Source organism: Eptesicus fuscus, chromosome 13, assembly GCF_027574615.1.
Source record: "Eptesicus fuscus isolate TK198812 chromosome 13, DD_ASM_mEF_20220401, whole genome shotgun sequence".
NCBI classification, from domain to species: Eukaryota; Metazoa; Chordata; class Mammalia; order Chiroptera; family Vespertilionidae; genus Eptesicus; species Eptesicus fuscus.
The window spans coordinates 49,583,550-49,600,867 of NC_072485.1; the positions used below are offsets into that span (position 1 = coordinate 49,583,550).

The 17,318-nt window shown below is 56.7% G+C and overlaps 1 protein-coding gene and 1 non-coding gene across 2 annotated transcripts in view; one reads left to right on the forward strand and one right to left on the reverse strand.

Annotated features, from left to right (window-relative positions):
• The window catches only part of MICAL2 (microtubule associated monooxygenase, calponin and LIM domain containing 2), a 206,111-nt gene that overhangs the window by 130,675 nt on the left and 58,118 nt on the right, over positions 1-17,318 (forward strand). The window contains 4 exon segments of the mRNA XM_054724629.1: positions 3,349-3,456; positions 4,529-4,715; positions 5,998-6,086; positions 7,678-7,780. Coding sequence (XP_054580604.1) covers positions 3,349-3,456; positions 4,529-4,715; positions 5,998-6,086; positions 7,678-7,780 — 487 coding nt within the window.
• LOC114234967 (small nucleolar RNA SNORA28) lies at positions 7,314-7,436 on the reverse strand. Its single transcript, XR_003621147.2, has one exon. It is a non-coding gene; the product is annotated as a small nucleolar RNA SNORA28 (small nucleolar RNA).

The following is a 17,318-nucleotide window of genomic DNA, read 5'->3' on the forward strand; positions in this document are numbered from 1 at the left end:
CTTTATGAGGCTCACAGCAGGCCCAGTGGCCACAGGTGGCCCAGCTCTGCGGAGAAGCACAGCCTGGACACCTGGTATTCTTGGCTGAGTTCCAGGTCCAAGGGAGGGGAGGGGGGTGCGCATTACCATTGTTTGGAGACAAAAGGGCCCAGGAGCCTGCTTCCTCCTTCATTCAGCGCATCTGCTCTGTGCCAGGGGGTAGAGGTGACTAAGACAGGGTCATGACATCAGGGAATGCAAACCAGAGGGGAGATAGGCCGGCTCGGAGCAGGGTGAGAAAGGCTCCAACAGCCAGGCAGGGACCATCCTATTCCGAGCTGGGAGTAATGGGATTGCTTTAAGAATGTCTCCTTGTGGAGATATAGCCATCGTCTGCAGCCTCTGGCGATGGAGCTTGTGGCAGTAATTACATCCCCGTTAGAATCTGGGCTGAGAAAAGCCAGCCGCTCATCCTTGGTGAGCCTTGTTGTTCTTACGTGTGCAGAGCCCTGTGAGGGCCGTCTGCGGAGGAGAAAAGTCCCAGAACACGGACCTGTGAAGCTGCACCGACGGTAGTGCTTTGGGCTCACTAACTTGGCAGATGCCTAGTGCTCTTGGGAGCTCAGTGCCACAGGAGGCACAGCCGCTGTCACCGAGTGGGAAGTGAATGCAACCGGGAGGAAGGGGCCTTCCTGGTCAGGTCTGGTCTTCACCCTGACATCCCCTGGCCAGGGGACTGGACAGTGCCCTGTGCTGTTAGAACCACTGAGCAGGCTCACGGCTGCACAGATGTGTTTGGGCGACACCCCCAGCAACCGCACAGCCCTCTGCGTGCTTCCTTAATTGCTCCCTAAGTCAGGATTACACGGAAGCTCAGCGATACAAAGTGCTTATTAGCTAAGTGGTTAATAAGGCCTCATTAGGGACTTGTAGCAAAGCCCCAGAAAGCACAGTCTCAGTCTCTGCTGACTCGGGAGGCAATGGCTGCACGTGGGCATCCCGGCCTCACCGTGGTGCCGTGCTGGAGAAGCACACGGAGCCGGTCCCCACGCTGGGCCAGTGGAGATGGCCACGCCAGGGCAGTGTGGATGGACAGGGAGGTAGATCTGGCCTTCCCTCTTTATTCTGATATAAACCCAGAAAGTTCTTCATGTTCTGCAGCCCCTATCTGAGGGGCCCGTGGTGGGGGCCTGGCAGGGGATGGAGCATCAGGCGAACAGTAGCCTGTTGTCCTCAGCCAGTGCACCTGAGCGTTTCTGGAAAGCAGGAGCCAAGGATCTTGGCATTTGTGACAATTGTAGAGTGTGTGCTTAAAAGTACAATGCTAATCCCTCCCAGGCCAGGCCAGCGGGGAGGGGGCAATAACGGCCCGGCAGCTGCTGCTCCTGAGAGGGGCAGGCGTTGTAAAGTCGAGGGGCCACTCGCCGCAGCCACATTCTCCACAACCCCCCTCCCCCCAACCACAAACATGGTCTGGAGCAAGAGGCCCAACGTTGCTGTTAGGTTGGGGTTCCCTTGGTGAGAAGGAGGGTGAGTGTCCCTCTCCCGGCCAGTTCGGCAGCCCCTCCCGCTCACTCCCTCGCAGCGCCTGTGCTTTGACTGGAACCCGAGGAGTGGGTCTCAGGTTCTGAACGTGGGAGGGAAAGTTCTGAACATGGTAGGGAAAGTGTCCAGCTGCCAGCAGGTGGGGAGCTGGGGGAGCCTGCTGCCCTGTGTTTTTGCTGCTCCCCAAACTTCCCGCTGTGGATTTGAGGCTACTGTTCTGGGGTTAGATGCAGCCTCCCCAGAGCAGTCTGGGTGTAGATTGAGGGTGTCCATCACCCACACACAGGTCCCTGCTCTGTGCTCCCCCAATGGCCATCTGAGTGTGCCCGGGGGCCTTCAGCCTAAATCGCAGTTCTCTCTGGCCACATCTGCCAGAAGCTGGATTGGGAGGCTGGGGAGGGTCTGGAGCCCCCTCCTGCAGGGTCACGGGGTCAGGAATCTCTTACTGTGCACGTTCGCCGCCCTGCAGAGGAGACTACGGCATTCTGGGCGGCCTTTCTGAGCTGGTGGGGAGAGGGGTCCAGCTGCATGTGCTGGGTGTGTGGATGCGTGTGCCCAGTCTGCTTGTGCTGTCAGCTCCCACCCTTCCTGGCTCTTCCACACACTGGGGTGATCCAGGCACTCACAGGCAGCCAGGGGCCATCATGCCCACAGGAGCCCACAGGTGGCACTCACCACCCATCAGGCAGTGATCCTTGGGGCCTGTGTGTAGCGGCTGCCTCCCCTACTCTGGGCTGGCCTTGCCCAGCCCTGGCCCCGGGGCCTCGGGGCGTGCTGCCTGGAGCCCGCAGTGAGGCTCCTCATCCTGAGCCCTCCTCCTGCCCCGTGAGCCGGCTCCACTCCCAGGCCAGCCCCTGCGTTGGCTGGCAGGATGGCCTGTGGTCCTGGCCTGGAGGGGCTCTGACCAGGCACAGCCATCGCTCCCTGGGACATGGAGCTGCAGGGCTGGCTACCGCCTGCCTCCGGAGTCAGAGGAAGAAGGGAGGGAGGGGTCAAGTTCATACTGGCCCAGCCCCTGCTAAGACCAGGCACTTTGCCCCGTGTCTCTCAGTTCTTACCACAGATCCATGAGGCAGGCACACTTCTCCCCATGTGATTCAACTTGAAAACTGAGCTCAGCCGTGGTGATGCGGGGCCCTAACCTTCCTCCAGGTCGGTGGGGGCTCCACGCGCACTGAGCAGCATCGGACAACCCTCCAAGGGGGAGGGTTTCAGGAGGAGGGTGGCTGCGGTCCTGCTGTCTGTCTGTCTGTCTGTCTGTCTGTCTGTCTGTGAGGTCTCAGTTCCTGGGCCTTGGCCTCCCTTGCTCAGCTTCTGTGCCTCACAGGCTTTTGGAGGCTCCGGTGACTCAGGTGCAAACATGCCTTTTGGTGGAAATCAGGCCAAGCAGCCTGAGTCGTCCCAGCCGCCAAAGAGACAGGCGTGGGGAGGAACCCGGGTGGGGGTGGGAGGCAGGCGACAGGAGCAGCGTCCTGGATCGGACGTTTATTTGCTAAGTGGCCTTGGATAGACCCCTCCTCTCTCTGGACTCCGTCACCCCGTCTGTGCGCTGAGTAGTGACTCCTAAAGGCCCTGCACCCTCAGTGGGTGCAGTTCTCCAAGTCACCAGGCTCCCCGAGGGTCACGGGGTTCCGTTCTGTCCTTCGCTCCATCGGCAGAGTGCCTGCTGCCCGCTCCGGGCTGGGTCTGCCTGTCGCAGGTCGCCGGGTGCTGTTTGCATGCGGGTGTGGAGCCCTCTCCCACATCCAGCCCGTTCCTGCTTTCCTTCTCGGTGCTAACCGGCCTTGCCTTGTCTCTGTCTCCTCTCCCTCTGCTCTCGGGTAGCTGACGGTAGGGAAAGTGTCCAGCGGAATAGGGGCTGCAGCCGAAGTCCTGGTCAATCTGTACATGAATGATCACAGACCTAAGGCCCAGGCCACCTCTCCAGACCTGGTAAGAATGCACCCCCCAGCTTCCCCCGCAGACTCCGGCCCTGGCCTCCCGGGGAGGGCACCCAGGACCCAGAGAGGAGGGCCTGGCCCTCTCCAAGGTGCCCCTTCTCGTGGACAGAGGGGCTGGGAATGGCCGGATCAGAGCAGAGGGAGAGGGAGGCTGCACATCCTTGAAGACAAACCACCCCGGCCACCTTGGGGGTCGTTTCCCAAGGCCTCGCACCTTCGCTGCTGCCGGGGAGCTCAGCGAAAGGCCCGGCGAGGCCTCCACGCGGCCGGGCATCCCTTTCTGTCAGTGTTGAGTGCCCAAGGAGCCCTTTGAGTTAGGTTGAGAATTCAGTGGTGGAAAAACCTCCCTTTTCTTTAATTCTTCCTTTCTCAGACCATGGCCACTCGCTGCCATCCCCAGAGATCTGAGCTGACAATCCCTTTTGCTTCCTTTCGGCACATTCCCTAGAATCGCCCAGGGGCACCCCTGCGCTCCCCTCCCCACCCCCTTGCCTTTAGGAGTCTGACTGGAGCCTGGTGGGCTGTGGGGCACAGCCTCTCCCTTTTCTGCAGTTCTCTTGAACAGTTTTTTTTTTTTTTTCCTTGAACAGTTTTGATGCCACAACTTTCCCTGCCTAACTTAAGTCGCTGCAGGGGACAGAGGTTGTAGAAAACATTCTTTCAATGACCTCACTCTACACCCGACAATGCTTACCCCTGGGGCAGGCAGCTGGAGAGGGTGTCACTGGGCAGGCATATCTGTGAAAAATGCCCACACCTAGACCAGGAGACATCACCCCCTCCCGAAACCTGGGCAGCCAGGCTGGGGGACAGGCCCCCTCTCCCGGGCCTGCCTGTGGCCGGCCAGCCTGGAATACAATGAACAGCAGCCCCTGCAGTTTTGGGGGCTCTATGGGGGGCGTTTCTTCCCACTCTCACTCTTTGCTGCAGTGTCTGCAGTGACGTGAGCAGCAGCCAGGAGCCACGCAGTCCCCACAATCAGGCTGGAATGTCTAACAGCCGGGGCCTCGCCTTCCAAAGCTCCTAACACCCTGCTCTTCTCTCTGATGCCCTGTGCTCCCCAGGAAACCACACGAAAGGCCTTTCCCCTGAACCTGGGCGGCAGCGACACCTGTTACTTCTGCAAGAAGCGCGTGTACGTGATGGAGCGGCTGAGCGCCGAGGGCCACTTCTTCCACCGAGAGTGTTTCCGCTGCAGCGTCTGCGCCACCACCCTGCGCCTGGCCGCCTACGCCTTCGACGGCGAGGAAGGTGAGCGCCTTCCCCAGGGACAGCACTGTGGGCTCCTGTCCCTCTGGAGGCTCTGGGACGCCCAGCAACTCCCAGGGAGCTCAGTGTCATGGGGAAAGCTGTTCAGGGAGCCTGGGGGCCCTCTGGACAGAGAGGCCACCTGCAGGGGGGCAGGGGCTCCCGGGGAGAGGCAGCGCCCTCACCTGGTGGGTGCTGGCCCTGAGGGCACCTGCCGAGTGCCGCCAGCTCTGTGTACGTTTTCTCCTTCAGTCTCACCGCCTTCCATCTCCCCTGGGTGGTGGAGACGCGTGCTCAGCAGCACACCGCTCGTGTAATAAGGGTTCAATAGATGGCGGCATATGGATGGGAGTAGTATTTGTAATGCGGGCATTCGAAAAATAACCACCATAGTAGCATCCGTTCTGACGAGGAGCTGATCAGAGGTCACGGATGAAGGAATTGCACTCATTGGGACGAGGGGTCATTTTCTAATTTTAAGCCTTGGATATATGCACTGTCAGGATGAGAGGCAGGATAGCACCGTGCTCATGACCTCAGACCCTCAAACGCAAGCGCCAGGTTCAAATCTAGACTGTGGCACTTACTAGCCCTGTCACCTTGGGCCCGTTCCCTGACCTCCTGGTCCCTCAGTTTCCTCGTCTGTAAAATCAGGATACTAGTAGTACCTAGTGCATGAGGCTGTTGTAAGGGTGGGTGAGTTCATCCTCGGGGAGCATTTAGAATAGTGCCTGCTAGACTGTAAGTCCTACAAAAGCATTCATTATCGTTACCATTATCCCCATCGCTGTTGCCACTGATGTAACAGTGAGCAAAGAAGGCTTTTCTGGAAAGCGTGCCAGGTCCCTGGGCAGCGGCCGGGGGCCGGTGTGTGTCTCACCCGGGCTTTTCCTCCCCATCCCCGCCGCCGTCTGTTCCCAGCCTCCCCCACCCCCGGGTCCCAGAAAGGAGGAGGAGGGGCTAGAAGTGGTGTTGCTGTCCCTTTTGCTGCCTCACAACGGGTCCTGGGAAGAGGCTTGGCCTTCGTTTGGTTTGGGGATTCGCTGAGGGGTTCAGCCCCATCCCTCTGAGGCAGCAAAGGGTCCTGGGCCTTGAATCAGTGCCACTTTAAGACCGGAGACAGAAGCCCCTTCCCGAGAGGGAGCTGCCCGGGGTTTGTTCCTGTGACTGGCGTTGTCTGACCTGGACAGTGGCGGGCACTTGGCTCAGGTCTCCTGTGGCTCTGGCTTACAGGGGAGAAAACACACACACAAAAACAACTGTGTGTGCGCGTTTCTTTTTCCAGGCAAGTTTTTCTGCAAGCCCCATTTCATTCACTGTAAAGCCAATAGTCAGCAACGGAAGAGACGGGCAGATCTGAAGCAACAAAGAGAGGTACGTTTTGCCTTGGAACAGGGAAGGGCTCTGGGTAGGAGGAGGTTTTCAAGGGTTCCTCCACGCTAGGCCAGCATCTCCGGCCCTAGAAGGACCGAGACTCGTAGATGAGGAAGAGGGCTCTCCGCCCTGCTGTGATGGTCCCTTTGCCTCAGTCCGTTCAGAAGACCTCTGAGGTGTATCCCTCTGTCCTCCTCCCCCACCCCCCGGCACCCCATCCCTTCCCCCCGGCCCCCCTCCCCCATCCCCGTGCCAATTCCCAGGTGCGTGGCTGTGCTGGCCTCTCAGGAGAAGCCCAGAGAGCTTTCCCGTGTGCCAGAGATGGGGCTATCTGCTCAGCCATGCAAAACTTACCATGGTCACCGGGCCCTGTCCTCTCCACGCCCCCCCCGCCCCCCCTCCCCCCACCCCGCACCTCCCTGCCGGGACCACAGGGCGCTGTTTGTAGGGTTGCCTAGTATGGGGCCAACCTCTGCTGAGGTTTTCAAGTCCTTTCTCTAGGCCCTTGGAAGTCAGCAACGTGATGAGCGACAGGCTTGTTATAGTGCCCCCTCTGGCAGCTCTTAGCAAATACCTCCGTGGCTTGAGTCATACCACCGCCAGCCCAGAGCCACCACTGACAGCTTTCTTCCCATTACACGTTAATCTAGGCTCAACGTAGAAAAAATGGATAAGTAAATTAGATACATAAAGAAGGAAAGTTGAAGCGCCCATTGCCACTCTATCCTGAGAAAACCGTGATTTTGTGACAAGCGTTTCCTTCCAGGCTTCTTCCTCTGCGCATGGATTGTAACTGGTCAGAATCCTACGGCTACAGTTTTATCTTTCTTTGCTCGCTAACTGTGTCAGGAACAGTTTCCCATGACATTACAACTCCTTTAAGAGCATAGAATTGGGTGCCTATGAAACATGGTCAATAATTTATTTAATGACTCTCATATTGTTGAATGTTCCTGTTGTTTAATCTCTTTACCTTATAAGTATTTTTATAGTGAACATCTTTGTACGTGCATACTTATCCATATTTCAAATTATTCACTTAGGACAGATCATTAGAAATGTGTGTTGTAAAGGATTGTGAGCCCCGTGATCAGTTTGTCCCCCAGGAAAGATGTGCCCATGGTCAGCCCCCCTTCGGCAGTGCATGGGCGATGAGATTATTTGAGGCTGGTTCTGCCAAGTTCTATTATAGATATAGATATAGATATAGATATATTACACTGTCTAAGTGTCTAAGTCTATATAACTGCTTGTCTCATAGAGAAGAGAGGACTGGAATAGGTTAGACTTTGTTGCTATAGTAAGCTCAAATTTTTTAAAATATATTTTTATTATTTCAGAGAGGAAGGGAAAGGGAGAGAGATAGAAACATCAATGAGAGAGAATCATTGATCGGCTGCCTCCTGCACGCCCCACACGAGAGATCAAGCCTGCTACCCAGGCATGTGCCCTTGGCGGGGAAACCAACCGTGACCTCCTGGTTCATAGGTCAACGCTCAAGTTCTATTTTTATTGGCTCTCTTGGTCTGCTTTGCCAGAGGGGTCCTGTGTGAGAATCATGAACTCACTGCCTCCCTTTGATCCTTCTCAGGAGGAGGGAATGTGGCCGGAGCACGAAGCCCCTCTGCAAGAACCTCCCACGGAAAGCTCTTGTGCAGCCGCTGCCCTGGGCCCCCCAACAGGCAGCCCCCCAGGTATCACCACTTCCTCCTTTAGGAAGGCGCTAAGCTGGCCTCTCAGGCTGCCCTGGGGCCTGCTCCACCTTCCCCGGAGCCTGCTTAACTGGATTCGGGGACTCCTGCGTGCCCTCGGCCTGCATTTCAGGGACAATGCTTACAACTACTGCTTCACGTACGAGCTCCTGAGCCTCGGGCTGCCCCTCCTGTGGGTGCTCTCCGAGGTCCTGGCTTCCATGTACCGGGAGTCCGAGGAGTCCCTCGAGAGCATCCGCGACTGGGTACTCGGGCACTTCCCCGGCAAGCTCTATTGATGGGCGCTGCCCCAAGGGCCTTCCCGTCTCCAGGGTAGATGGCCACGTGTTTGCAAAAGCCAAAGAGCTGGCCGCCCGCGCCGGCCTTGTCAGGGTGCTGGGGCCAGCGCGACATGAAGGATGTTTTTTACAGATCTGCATTTCTTTTATACCAAAGCGAGCTGTATTTCTAGGTTTACATTTCAATATTTAACTTTTAATAATCCAAGAACAAGCATTTTTTTTTTTACAATGCGTGTTGAGATTTCGAAACACGGGTTAGAAGTTTATAACTGGTATGACAGACCCCTTCCACACCCGTCAGTTGTAGTAATAGTCACTGCCTGCCACGTTACAGATTTGGGCTTTATGTCAGCAAAACTGAGTGTGCCATCTCCTGACCAGGGCCTCTCGATTTATGTACCCAGATGCCACTTGTCAAGGATGGGGGAGGCAATTTTTTTTTTGCAACATGGAAGCATACTCATTTTAGAAGAGAAGAGTAGGAGAACCAAGTAGAATTAAGCGTACAAAGCGCATGGCAGTGTGTAGCTGGCTGTTACATGTCCTCCCTCTGAGACTGTTTTGCTCCCTTGTTTTGATGTAAAATAGTCGCTTAAAGTTTCCCCCACCTCCCATCCCAAATAACAGCCAAATGATAGAGAACCCTGGGGTTTAGCGCAGATCGCTACAAACAAGCATTTTCCCTTCCCACGACCGAGCACTGCAGCGAAGCCCATCGGCACCTGACCCCGCAGAGCCCCATCGAGCGGACACCGCTGCTGAAGGGGCTATGTCAGCAGGCGGCCTGGACCCGGAGCCCCGACCCCTGGGGCTCCCTATCAGGTCCCCAGCCCAGGCTGCCGTCTGAGCGCAGGCCCCTCAGGGTCCTTCATGGTCAGGCTGAGGGGAGAATCTGCCCTCTCCTGTCCCGTCCTTTGGGACTGAGGGCGTCTGTTTGCACCTCAGGGTAATATTTCTGGGAAGCGTGGCCTACCCAGTGAGCACTGCTTGCAGACATGCTGGCTGCTCAGCCCCTCGAGCCGGCAACCCGGCTATGTGCGTATTTGGTCAAAGCAGTCCGAAGCCATTTATTTTTCACCCTGTCCTGGGAAAGGGGTGCCTAAGACCTCCAGAGGGAAGGGCCCCTGTGTCTTGATTGGCAGGGAAGGCTGGGAGTGGAAGCTGTTCATTGACTGATGCAAAGAAATACGTCCTATTAGGGGCAAAACCAAGCACTGGCCTACCTTACCTGCATTCTTCCCTCTGGGCGTCCAGAGGAGGCCTAAGCTGCCCCGCTCCACTCTGCCTGGGCATGCGCAGCTGCTGGGTCTGGTGGAACCACGGAGAGGCTGACAGAAAAAGGCCCCTGCCCTGCTCAGTGTAGCTAGAGTTGCTGAGCCAAACACATCTCCACGCACTTGTCACCCTAGAGAGCTCCTCTAGACCACATAGGGATGGAGCCTGGTGAGGGTTTGGAGCCGGAGCTCCGGAGGACTTGGAGATGGCACGTTTCTAAGGGTGAGAAGGGGGAAGGCATTTCTACAAACACTTCCCTGACGTCCTCGGGTAGAACGGGGGATGGCTGTGGCCACGCCCGTGGGGACCGACACCTCAGTCCTTGTGGGGCCTGTTCTCAGTCCGATGAGTTGCATTGGGTTTTCCCAGCGTTGTGCTGGGATGGTCACGTTCAGCGTGGCGGGAGGAGCCCTCGAGTCACTGTATGTTTGATTCCGGAAAGCAGGTTCTCCGCGTCCCGGTGTGAACACCCCGGGCAGGCTGAGGAGCCCTGTGCAGGCTCCAGGAGCCACAGTTAGAATCGCTGAGAAGGTCACGGATGGCCCTAAAGGGACATGTTTGAATTCCTCTGGTGAGACAGGGTGTGCCTGTCAGTCTGTATGTTCTGCGACTTTGAACCTTCCTGGTGGGCAGCACCAAACACACAGTGGATCCCGGGCGGGGGTTGGGGGGAGGGGGCGCTCTAAGCCTCCACAATGGGTTCGAGAGCGACTGTGAGACACTGGAGTAAAACCGGGGCCGAGAGGACACGGGGGCCGGGGGTGCAGATGCAAACACACGTGCCCACTGCTGCAGGGACGGGCTGCGCACCACCAGGAAGGTTCCCCTGTCCGGAGCGAGCCGCGAGCGTGGGGGGACGTGTCCCCGTTTTAAATGATTGCCTTGTTTCCCGTTCCCGCGCCTCCTCTTGTTGTCGGTCGTTCTCCTTTCCCCTCCCCCCCAAAAAACTAAATTCTCGTTTCTGTCTCTCTCTTTCCAACCTTGCACTGTGGCCGTCAGTTCCTTTCAGCCTTCCAGTGCTGCACCCACTTCTTGGCTGACACACTTCTGCTCTGAGGTGACTGGTTTCCTTGCGGATTTTCAGAGAGTGGGACTGACTAACCCCTACGCCGCTTTCCGCACCGTCCTCCCGCCGCGGTCCTGGTTGTGCTCACTGCAAGTGTCTTGCGTACTAACGACTCCTCGGGTGGCATGGGGGGCGAACAGGGCGGGGTGGTGTTCAGCGCCAAAGCTGTTTCCGATCCCACTGACCTGGGAGCCGGCAGCCCGGCCCCCGCCCGGTGCATGCCCGCCTGCCGCTGCCCCTCTGTGGCTTGTGCACATGCTTTGCCGGTTGCACTGACAGAGCCAAGCCGCTTACCTTCCTGGGAGGGTTAGCTCTGACGGGGAGACACTGCCGTGGGGGGGCTCTGTCACCTGTGAAAAGAACACCTCTGTCTAGGAGCCTCTGAAAAAGCCCGTGCATACCAGCTTAAACTGGTTCTGATATGGAGATCATTGATACCATTGATCAAAACCAGAGGCGACTCTTTTGGGAGGGATTAGAGCAGTACGCCCAGCTTCCTCACCACCTCCATCCACGCTCTGCACTGTGGCCACACGTCGCAGTTTTCCTAGCACGCCCCTTCCCTGCTGCAGCCTGCCCCACAGACGCTAAGTTTTGCCGTGGCTCTCTCCTTACCTCTCGTGGCTCACAAAGCCGCAGAGGAGGCAGAAGCTGCCCCGAGAGCCATCATGTCCCAGGCCAGGGATGGCCTTGAGAAAGGACTCGGTCCAGCCCCAGGCCTGCAGCGGCCAGGTTCTGTGCCCCCCAGGCCTGCTCAAAGCTGCTCTCTCTGCTGACTCGTTACCTGGAGCAGCAGGACAGTCCAAGTGCCAGGAACCGTAGGCCAGGCCTCAGGTCTCAGGCTGCATGCGGCGTCTGCCCTGCACGCGGCCCCGACACGCTGACCCCGGGCCTGGCTGCCCTGCCCTGCATGCTGCATTCCTCACTGCACCCGTGCAGATCCCAGCCAGTGCGAAGTCATTGCTCTCTCTTATCTTCTCTTGCAGAGTCTCCCTCCCTTTATAGAGTGTCAACCAAAGACTGCCCTCCCCTCCCAGCCCCTTCGTCAGCTAGCCTCCCCCCTGCCCCCCCAGCGCATGTTTGTGACCCTCCGCGGTCAATTTCAGTGCCACACCGAACCCTGTATTTTGCACACAGCGAACAATGTTTAGCTTTATTTATGGTATATGATGCTGTAAATGAAAATAAATATGGTTCTTTATAAAGCTCCTTGTTTCCTCTCTTCTTTGCCATGGAAGCTGCTCAGACCTGGAACACAGGCATTCGTTTAGGGGGTCGGTCTGCCCTAAACTGCTGGTGGGGACTTGCACATGTGGTGCCGTGGGACTCTCTGGGGCTGCGCTGGGCACTCTGAACGTAAATATTACCCGGGGGTAATATTTGGAAAAGGTCACCCATGCTCCTGGGCCCGGCTTTGGGATCTCCTTCTTGAAAGCTCATGGCACTTTTCTGCTCTAGATGCCGGACGTAGCTGGTGAGGGTCAGTGTCACCTCAGCCGTTGGGAACAGACTGGCTTAGCAGCTGCGGGCACCCACTTCCCCAGACCTCCGAGCCTCAGACCTGACGGAGCGCTTTACTCAGGACCTGTGTGCCCGTGTGGGTTCCTGTGTGACAGAGGCTGCTCTCGGCAGTTTTGTGCTGATTCAGCTCAGTGATGGGCGAAGGGTCAGAAGGAAGGAGCAGATGCTGGTTTAAGGATGGCGGTGAGCATGGCAGGTGTGCTCATCCCGACGAAGGGCCATCTGTGATCCTAAGACACCTGTCCTGCCCCCAAGGCTCAATGACTCAGTGTCTCAGGCTGCCAGCTCCGCTCAGGGGGCCACTCTGAGGACAGCACCCCAACAGGCGCTGGTCCGACGCTAGGCTGTCCTTAAAGGAAGGGTTTCGAGTCCCACCTGCCTTCAGACACCTGGTCCCCAGCCTCCCCAGGGTGGGAGGCCTGCCGGTGCGAGGCTGTGGGCACCTGAGCTTCTGACACTGGCGTGAAACTCATCTGTGAATCCACGGGCCCGCGTGCCTCCCAAGGGGCATTTCTGGGGCCCGGGGCCTCTAGCCCAGCGGCAGATGCCTGAAGCTGCCTTCAGAGATGCTTGGGGTCGTGACCGAGGTGAGATCCTCTTACCCAGGTGAGATCCTCTGCCCTTCCCACGAAAGAAAGGTGTTGGGGACTGAAGTCAGGAGCTGGGTTGGGCAAGTAACTCATTCCTTTAGTCATGTCTCTGTTCGAGTCTTTGTCTAGGCCTACATAGGCTGGGTCCAGCAATGTGGCCGTGAGCCACACAGCCCCTGCCTCTGCCTGCACCTTGGAATGTGTGTGTCTCAGGACTGGGTACTGGACTTGATTTGTTTGGTTCATTTGTGCCTGCACTCGCATGTTTACTCCACTGACACCGAGCATCTTCGGCGCGCTGGGAATACAGCAGGGGATGAACGGACAGAGGTCCTCACTCTCGTGGAGCACAGAGTTTGCCTTTGTTTTTGTTTTTTATTTGACGTTGGGTTAAAGCAACGTTTTCCAAAAGGTGGCAATGGAAGACTAGCCCCAAGAGGTGCTGTCTGAATAAAGGGTTCCACAGGCACCAAGTTTGAAAAATGTTTTATACTGATCATGCCAGTCCTCCCTCACCTTAGAGACCCACAGGTTTATTAGCACGCTCAGGCCTAAGAGGAGCTCTCCGGTGAAGAAGTTCACTTCACTCCGTTCAGGTGGGCTCTCCCATGCCTACTTAAGGAGTGTTTTCGTTTGGGGGAGTTTTTGTTTTGCATATTACACTTTACATAGGTGTTTAGTAGAGTATTCATTCTTCCTGAAACATTAAAGACTTGACATCAAAATATATAAAATAATAGAATTAAATAGACTTGAGTATTGATTCAATCTTAGGGTTGTAACTTTCTAAGCTTTAAAACCATAGACAGAAAAAATTACGTAGGAAAAAAGATGACACAAATCTGACAATATCCACTTTTAAAACTCAACATCCTATATAATAAAAAGGGTAATATGCAAATTGTCCCTAACAGGGGACTCACCAGGAACGACAGGTCACTAAGATGCACACTGACCACCAGGGGGCAGATGCTTAACACAGGAGCTGCCCCCTGGGGGTTAGTGCGCTTCCACAGGGGGAGTGCCGCTCAGCCAGAAGCCAGCTCATGGCTGGCCAGCACAGCGGAGGTGGTGGGAGCCTCTCCAGCCTCCGCAGCAACGCTAAGGATGTCCAACTAATGGGGAGTGGGCCTAAGCCGTTAGTTGGACATCCCCCAAGGGCTCCTGGGCTGCCAGAGGGATGTCTGACTGCCAGCTTAGGCCTGTTCCCCTAGGGAGCAGGCCTAAGCTGACAGATGGACACCCCCTGAGGGGTCCTGGACTGCAAGAGGGTGAAGGCCAGGCTGAGGGACCCCCCCACCAAGTGCTCAAATTTTCATGCACCAGGCCTCTAGTCTATACTAATAAAAGGGTAATATACTAATTAGACCGGACATCCTTCCAGATATCCTTCCAGACAAAGCCACAGTGGCGGGGGCCAAGGCAGAGGTGGTTAGGGGTGATCAGGCTGGCAGGGGAGATCAGTTAGGGGTGATCAGGCTGGCAGGGGAGGGCAGTTAAGGGTGATCAGGCAGGCAGGCAGAGTGGTTGGGGGCAATCAGGCAGGCAGGCAGGTGAGCGGTTAGGAGCCAGTGGTCCTGGATTGTGAGAGTGATGTCGGAATGCCGGTGTAGGCCCAATCCCACAGGGGGCCTAAACCGGCATTCAGACAACCCCCAAGGGGTCCCAGATTGGAGAGAGTGCAGGCCGGGCTGAGGGCCCCCCCCCCACCCTGCACGAATTTTGTGCACCAGGCCTCTAGTATAACAATAAAAATGAAAATCTTTAATAGGCAGTCAGAAGGAGAAAGCATTCTGAGTTAGATGTGATGACAGAGAAGCACATTGCTATGGCACTTAACAAAGTTCACGCAAACCAGGCACCCGGCTCAGTCGTCACTGATCAGTTAACATGTTAAGCGCCCAGCCTGTTTTGTCTTCCGGACGGAAAGTATAGTGTCAGTCACCGGTGATTGACATGGCACTTAACGTGTTAATATTTGCTGATTAAAACCCCCATGATAAATGGGCAAAGGCCATGCAGAGACCACTCACAAGCAGATTAAAAAGCAAATGCTAGAAAGAAGAAGCAAGCATTTAAAAGGAATGTGAACAAATTATACTGTGCCCACTGAATTGGTAAAGTAAAAAGTAAAATAAATTGTAAAAGAAAAAATGCATGAACTTAGTAACTAGTATGGAGTACAAATCCATGGGACAGTCTTTTCTGGAAAGCAATATGGCAACAATTATTAAGATCCCTAAACGGGCTCTGACCTCTCGGCCCAGGAACCCTACCCCAGGGAACTGGTCCTAAAGGAATAACCCAGCCAAAGAAACAGACCTCCTGCAACCAGCATAGTAAGCAGCGCAAGCGGGCCATGCAGACCGGGGGAGCTGTTCTCCTAGACTTCTGTGAACTCATTCACGTGTCCAGCTTTTCCTTGAATCCCTGACATAAAGAAAGGAAGCAGCTGCTTCTCTTCCCGCCCGGGGCCAGCCGTGATTGACAGCGTTCCCTTGCTGCCAGGCTCGGGGCCAAGCACTTCATGTGCAGCATCTCGTAAACGCTCCCTCCTCCCGCCAACCTCCAGGCTGGTGCGGATTTTGACGAAGTTCGCTGATGCCAGGGAGGTGAACTAGAGCTGGATCTTCAACTGTAAGGAACAGAGCGTCCCGTGGACCCCGGCCAGGAGCCAGGTGCCGCTCCAGGGCAGCCCTGGCACACGGGAACAGCCTGGACTTTGACTTCAGCCCTTTGTGCTGGCTCAGTGGCATGGGGTTTTGTGAAGGTCGCGGCGGTGAGCAGCCCCATAGGGCGTGCAGGGCAGCACGACCTGTCGTGCTGAGTTCCAGATAGCATTTCCCTGGTTTTGTGCAGCCAACAATGCCCTGAGGGAGGCTTTCTGCAGGTGTTGTAGATCAGCAGGGGCTCGGAGCACCCGACGGGGCATCAGGTGCGGGGACTAAATAGAGGTCTCAACACACACTGGAGACAGCATCTGCTTTTCTCTAGTTTTCTGATCTCCCAACCTCCCTTCAGACCCCCAGCCCCAGCCCCAGAGCCCCCATCCCTCCCGCCACCTGCCAACAGGAATGTTAGCTTGGCTTTAGTTTTGTGGTGGCCTCCGCTCGATATGGTCTGGCCCCTGTAACTCGGACCTGCTCTGCTCCTGCTCTCTCACACGGTGTCCCAGCCACACTGGGCTCCTCTCTGTCTTAGAGCCTCTGTACTGTCCCCTCTGCCAGGAACGCCCTTCCCCAGCATCCATGTGGCTGATCCTGCCCTTCAGTCAAATCTTTGTTCCCGTATCTCCCTCCCAGTGAAAGCTACATTTAACACGGCTCCCCGCACCCTCGGCTCTCCTGACCCGCCTTTCCTGACGAGGCAGCTTTTCCATAGCGTTATCACCTCCGACCTATTGTGTAATTCACTTATTGATCGTGTGTATTGTTTGTTTATGTTTCCCTCTTGCTAGAACGTAAGCTCCTTAAGGGCTGGGATTTTTGTTTTTTTTGGGTCACTCAGAACCCCAACAGGTGGCACAGTGCCTGGCACATAGTGGGCCCCCGATGAATATTTGTAGGGTTACTAAAGGAATGGCAGGCCTGCCTCCGGCCTGGACCTCAGACTGGGCACCTGCAGCGTCAGGTCTTGTTGGCGTTGGTTCACAGCTCGGGACGAGGAGCCTGGAGGTAATCGTGACATTGCCTGTCTGCCACCGCCGCAGAGTCTTTGATTGGTTGGGAGAAGGGGGCCTTGATTTTGCTTCTATTTTGCCTCCTAAGGGGCATGAGCTTGTTTCCTAATCTGTAAAATGGGGATAATAACAATACACAGGAGAACATGCCCCCCTGGGCTCCGGGGGCGGGGGAGTGGCAGGGTCCTGGAGTTGGGTAGAAGCAGGAACAATTTCACCAGCAGAACTGGGACAAGGGCCCTCACCCTGACTCTGCAGCTGGGGCCTGGCCAGGAAAGGCCAGGGGTGATGTGCGCAGACAGATGTTCCCCGGGACACCGCCCGGCTCTGCCTCTGCAGTCTCTCTCTCACCAGGAGCGGGTGTCTGGCCAGAGCACTGAGCGGAGACTGAGGTGCTCGGCTCTGAGCAGACCTGCTTCCCTCGGGGAGGCCCAGGGCAGCTGGCCCGGGAGCTGCTGGGTTGTTCTCAGCCCCCACCCCACCTGCCTCCTCCCTGGCAGCCCCAGCCCTACAGAAGTCCTGGATTCTCCCTGTGACTGAGACAAAGAGCAGCCAGGCCTGGGGCAGGCGGCCCAGGGGAGCAGACCCCAGCCCCTGGCCCCTCACCTGGGGCTGCTCCGTGTCCCAGCAGTGGTCCTGGCTCAGTTACTCTCTGGACTCGGCGTTCTTCCACTCATACGATGGAGGTGGCAATCCTGTCCTTTCCGGTTGCCAGGATGTGGGGGTGACGGACGTAGAGCGTTAACAGACACGTGGGCACTGGGTGATGACTCGCGTTGCCGTGTCATTGCCCATAGGTGACCTCCGTCCCAGCACCAGTGCCCTGGAACCCGCACTCCTGGTGTGCGTGTGGACAGGGCCCCAGGGCTGAAGAGAGGGGTCTGGACGTAAGGCTTGAGGAGCGGCACTGAACCCCAGAGACCCGCTGGGGACCAGGCTGGGGGAGGGGCAGGAGGAGAGGATGGACATGTCCCCTTTGGGGCCTTTAGCCTGGGCAAGGCGGTGCTCGGAGGAGGCACCAGCTTCCTGTCTACAGTCTCCGCCTCCCAGCGCCCACCCCCAGCCCTCCACTGACGTCTGGGCTCTGCTGTGAGAGAGGCTGACCGTG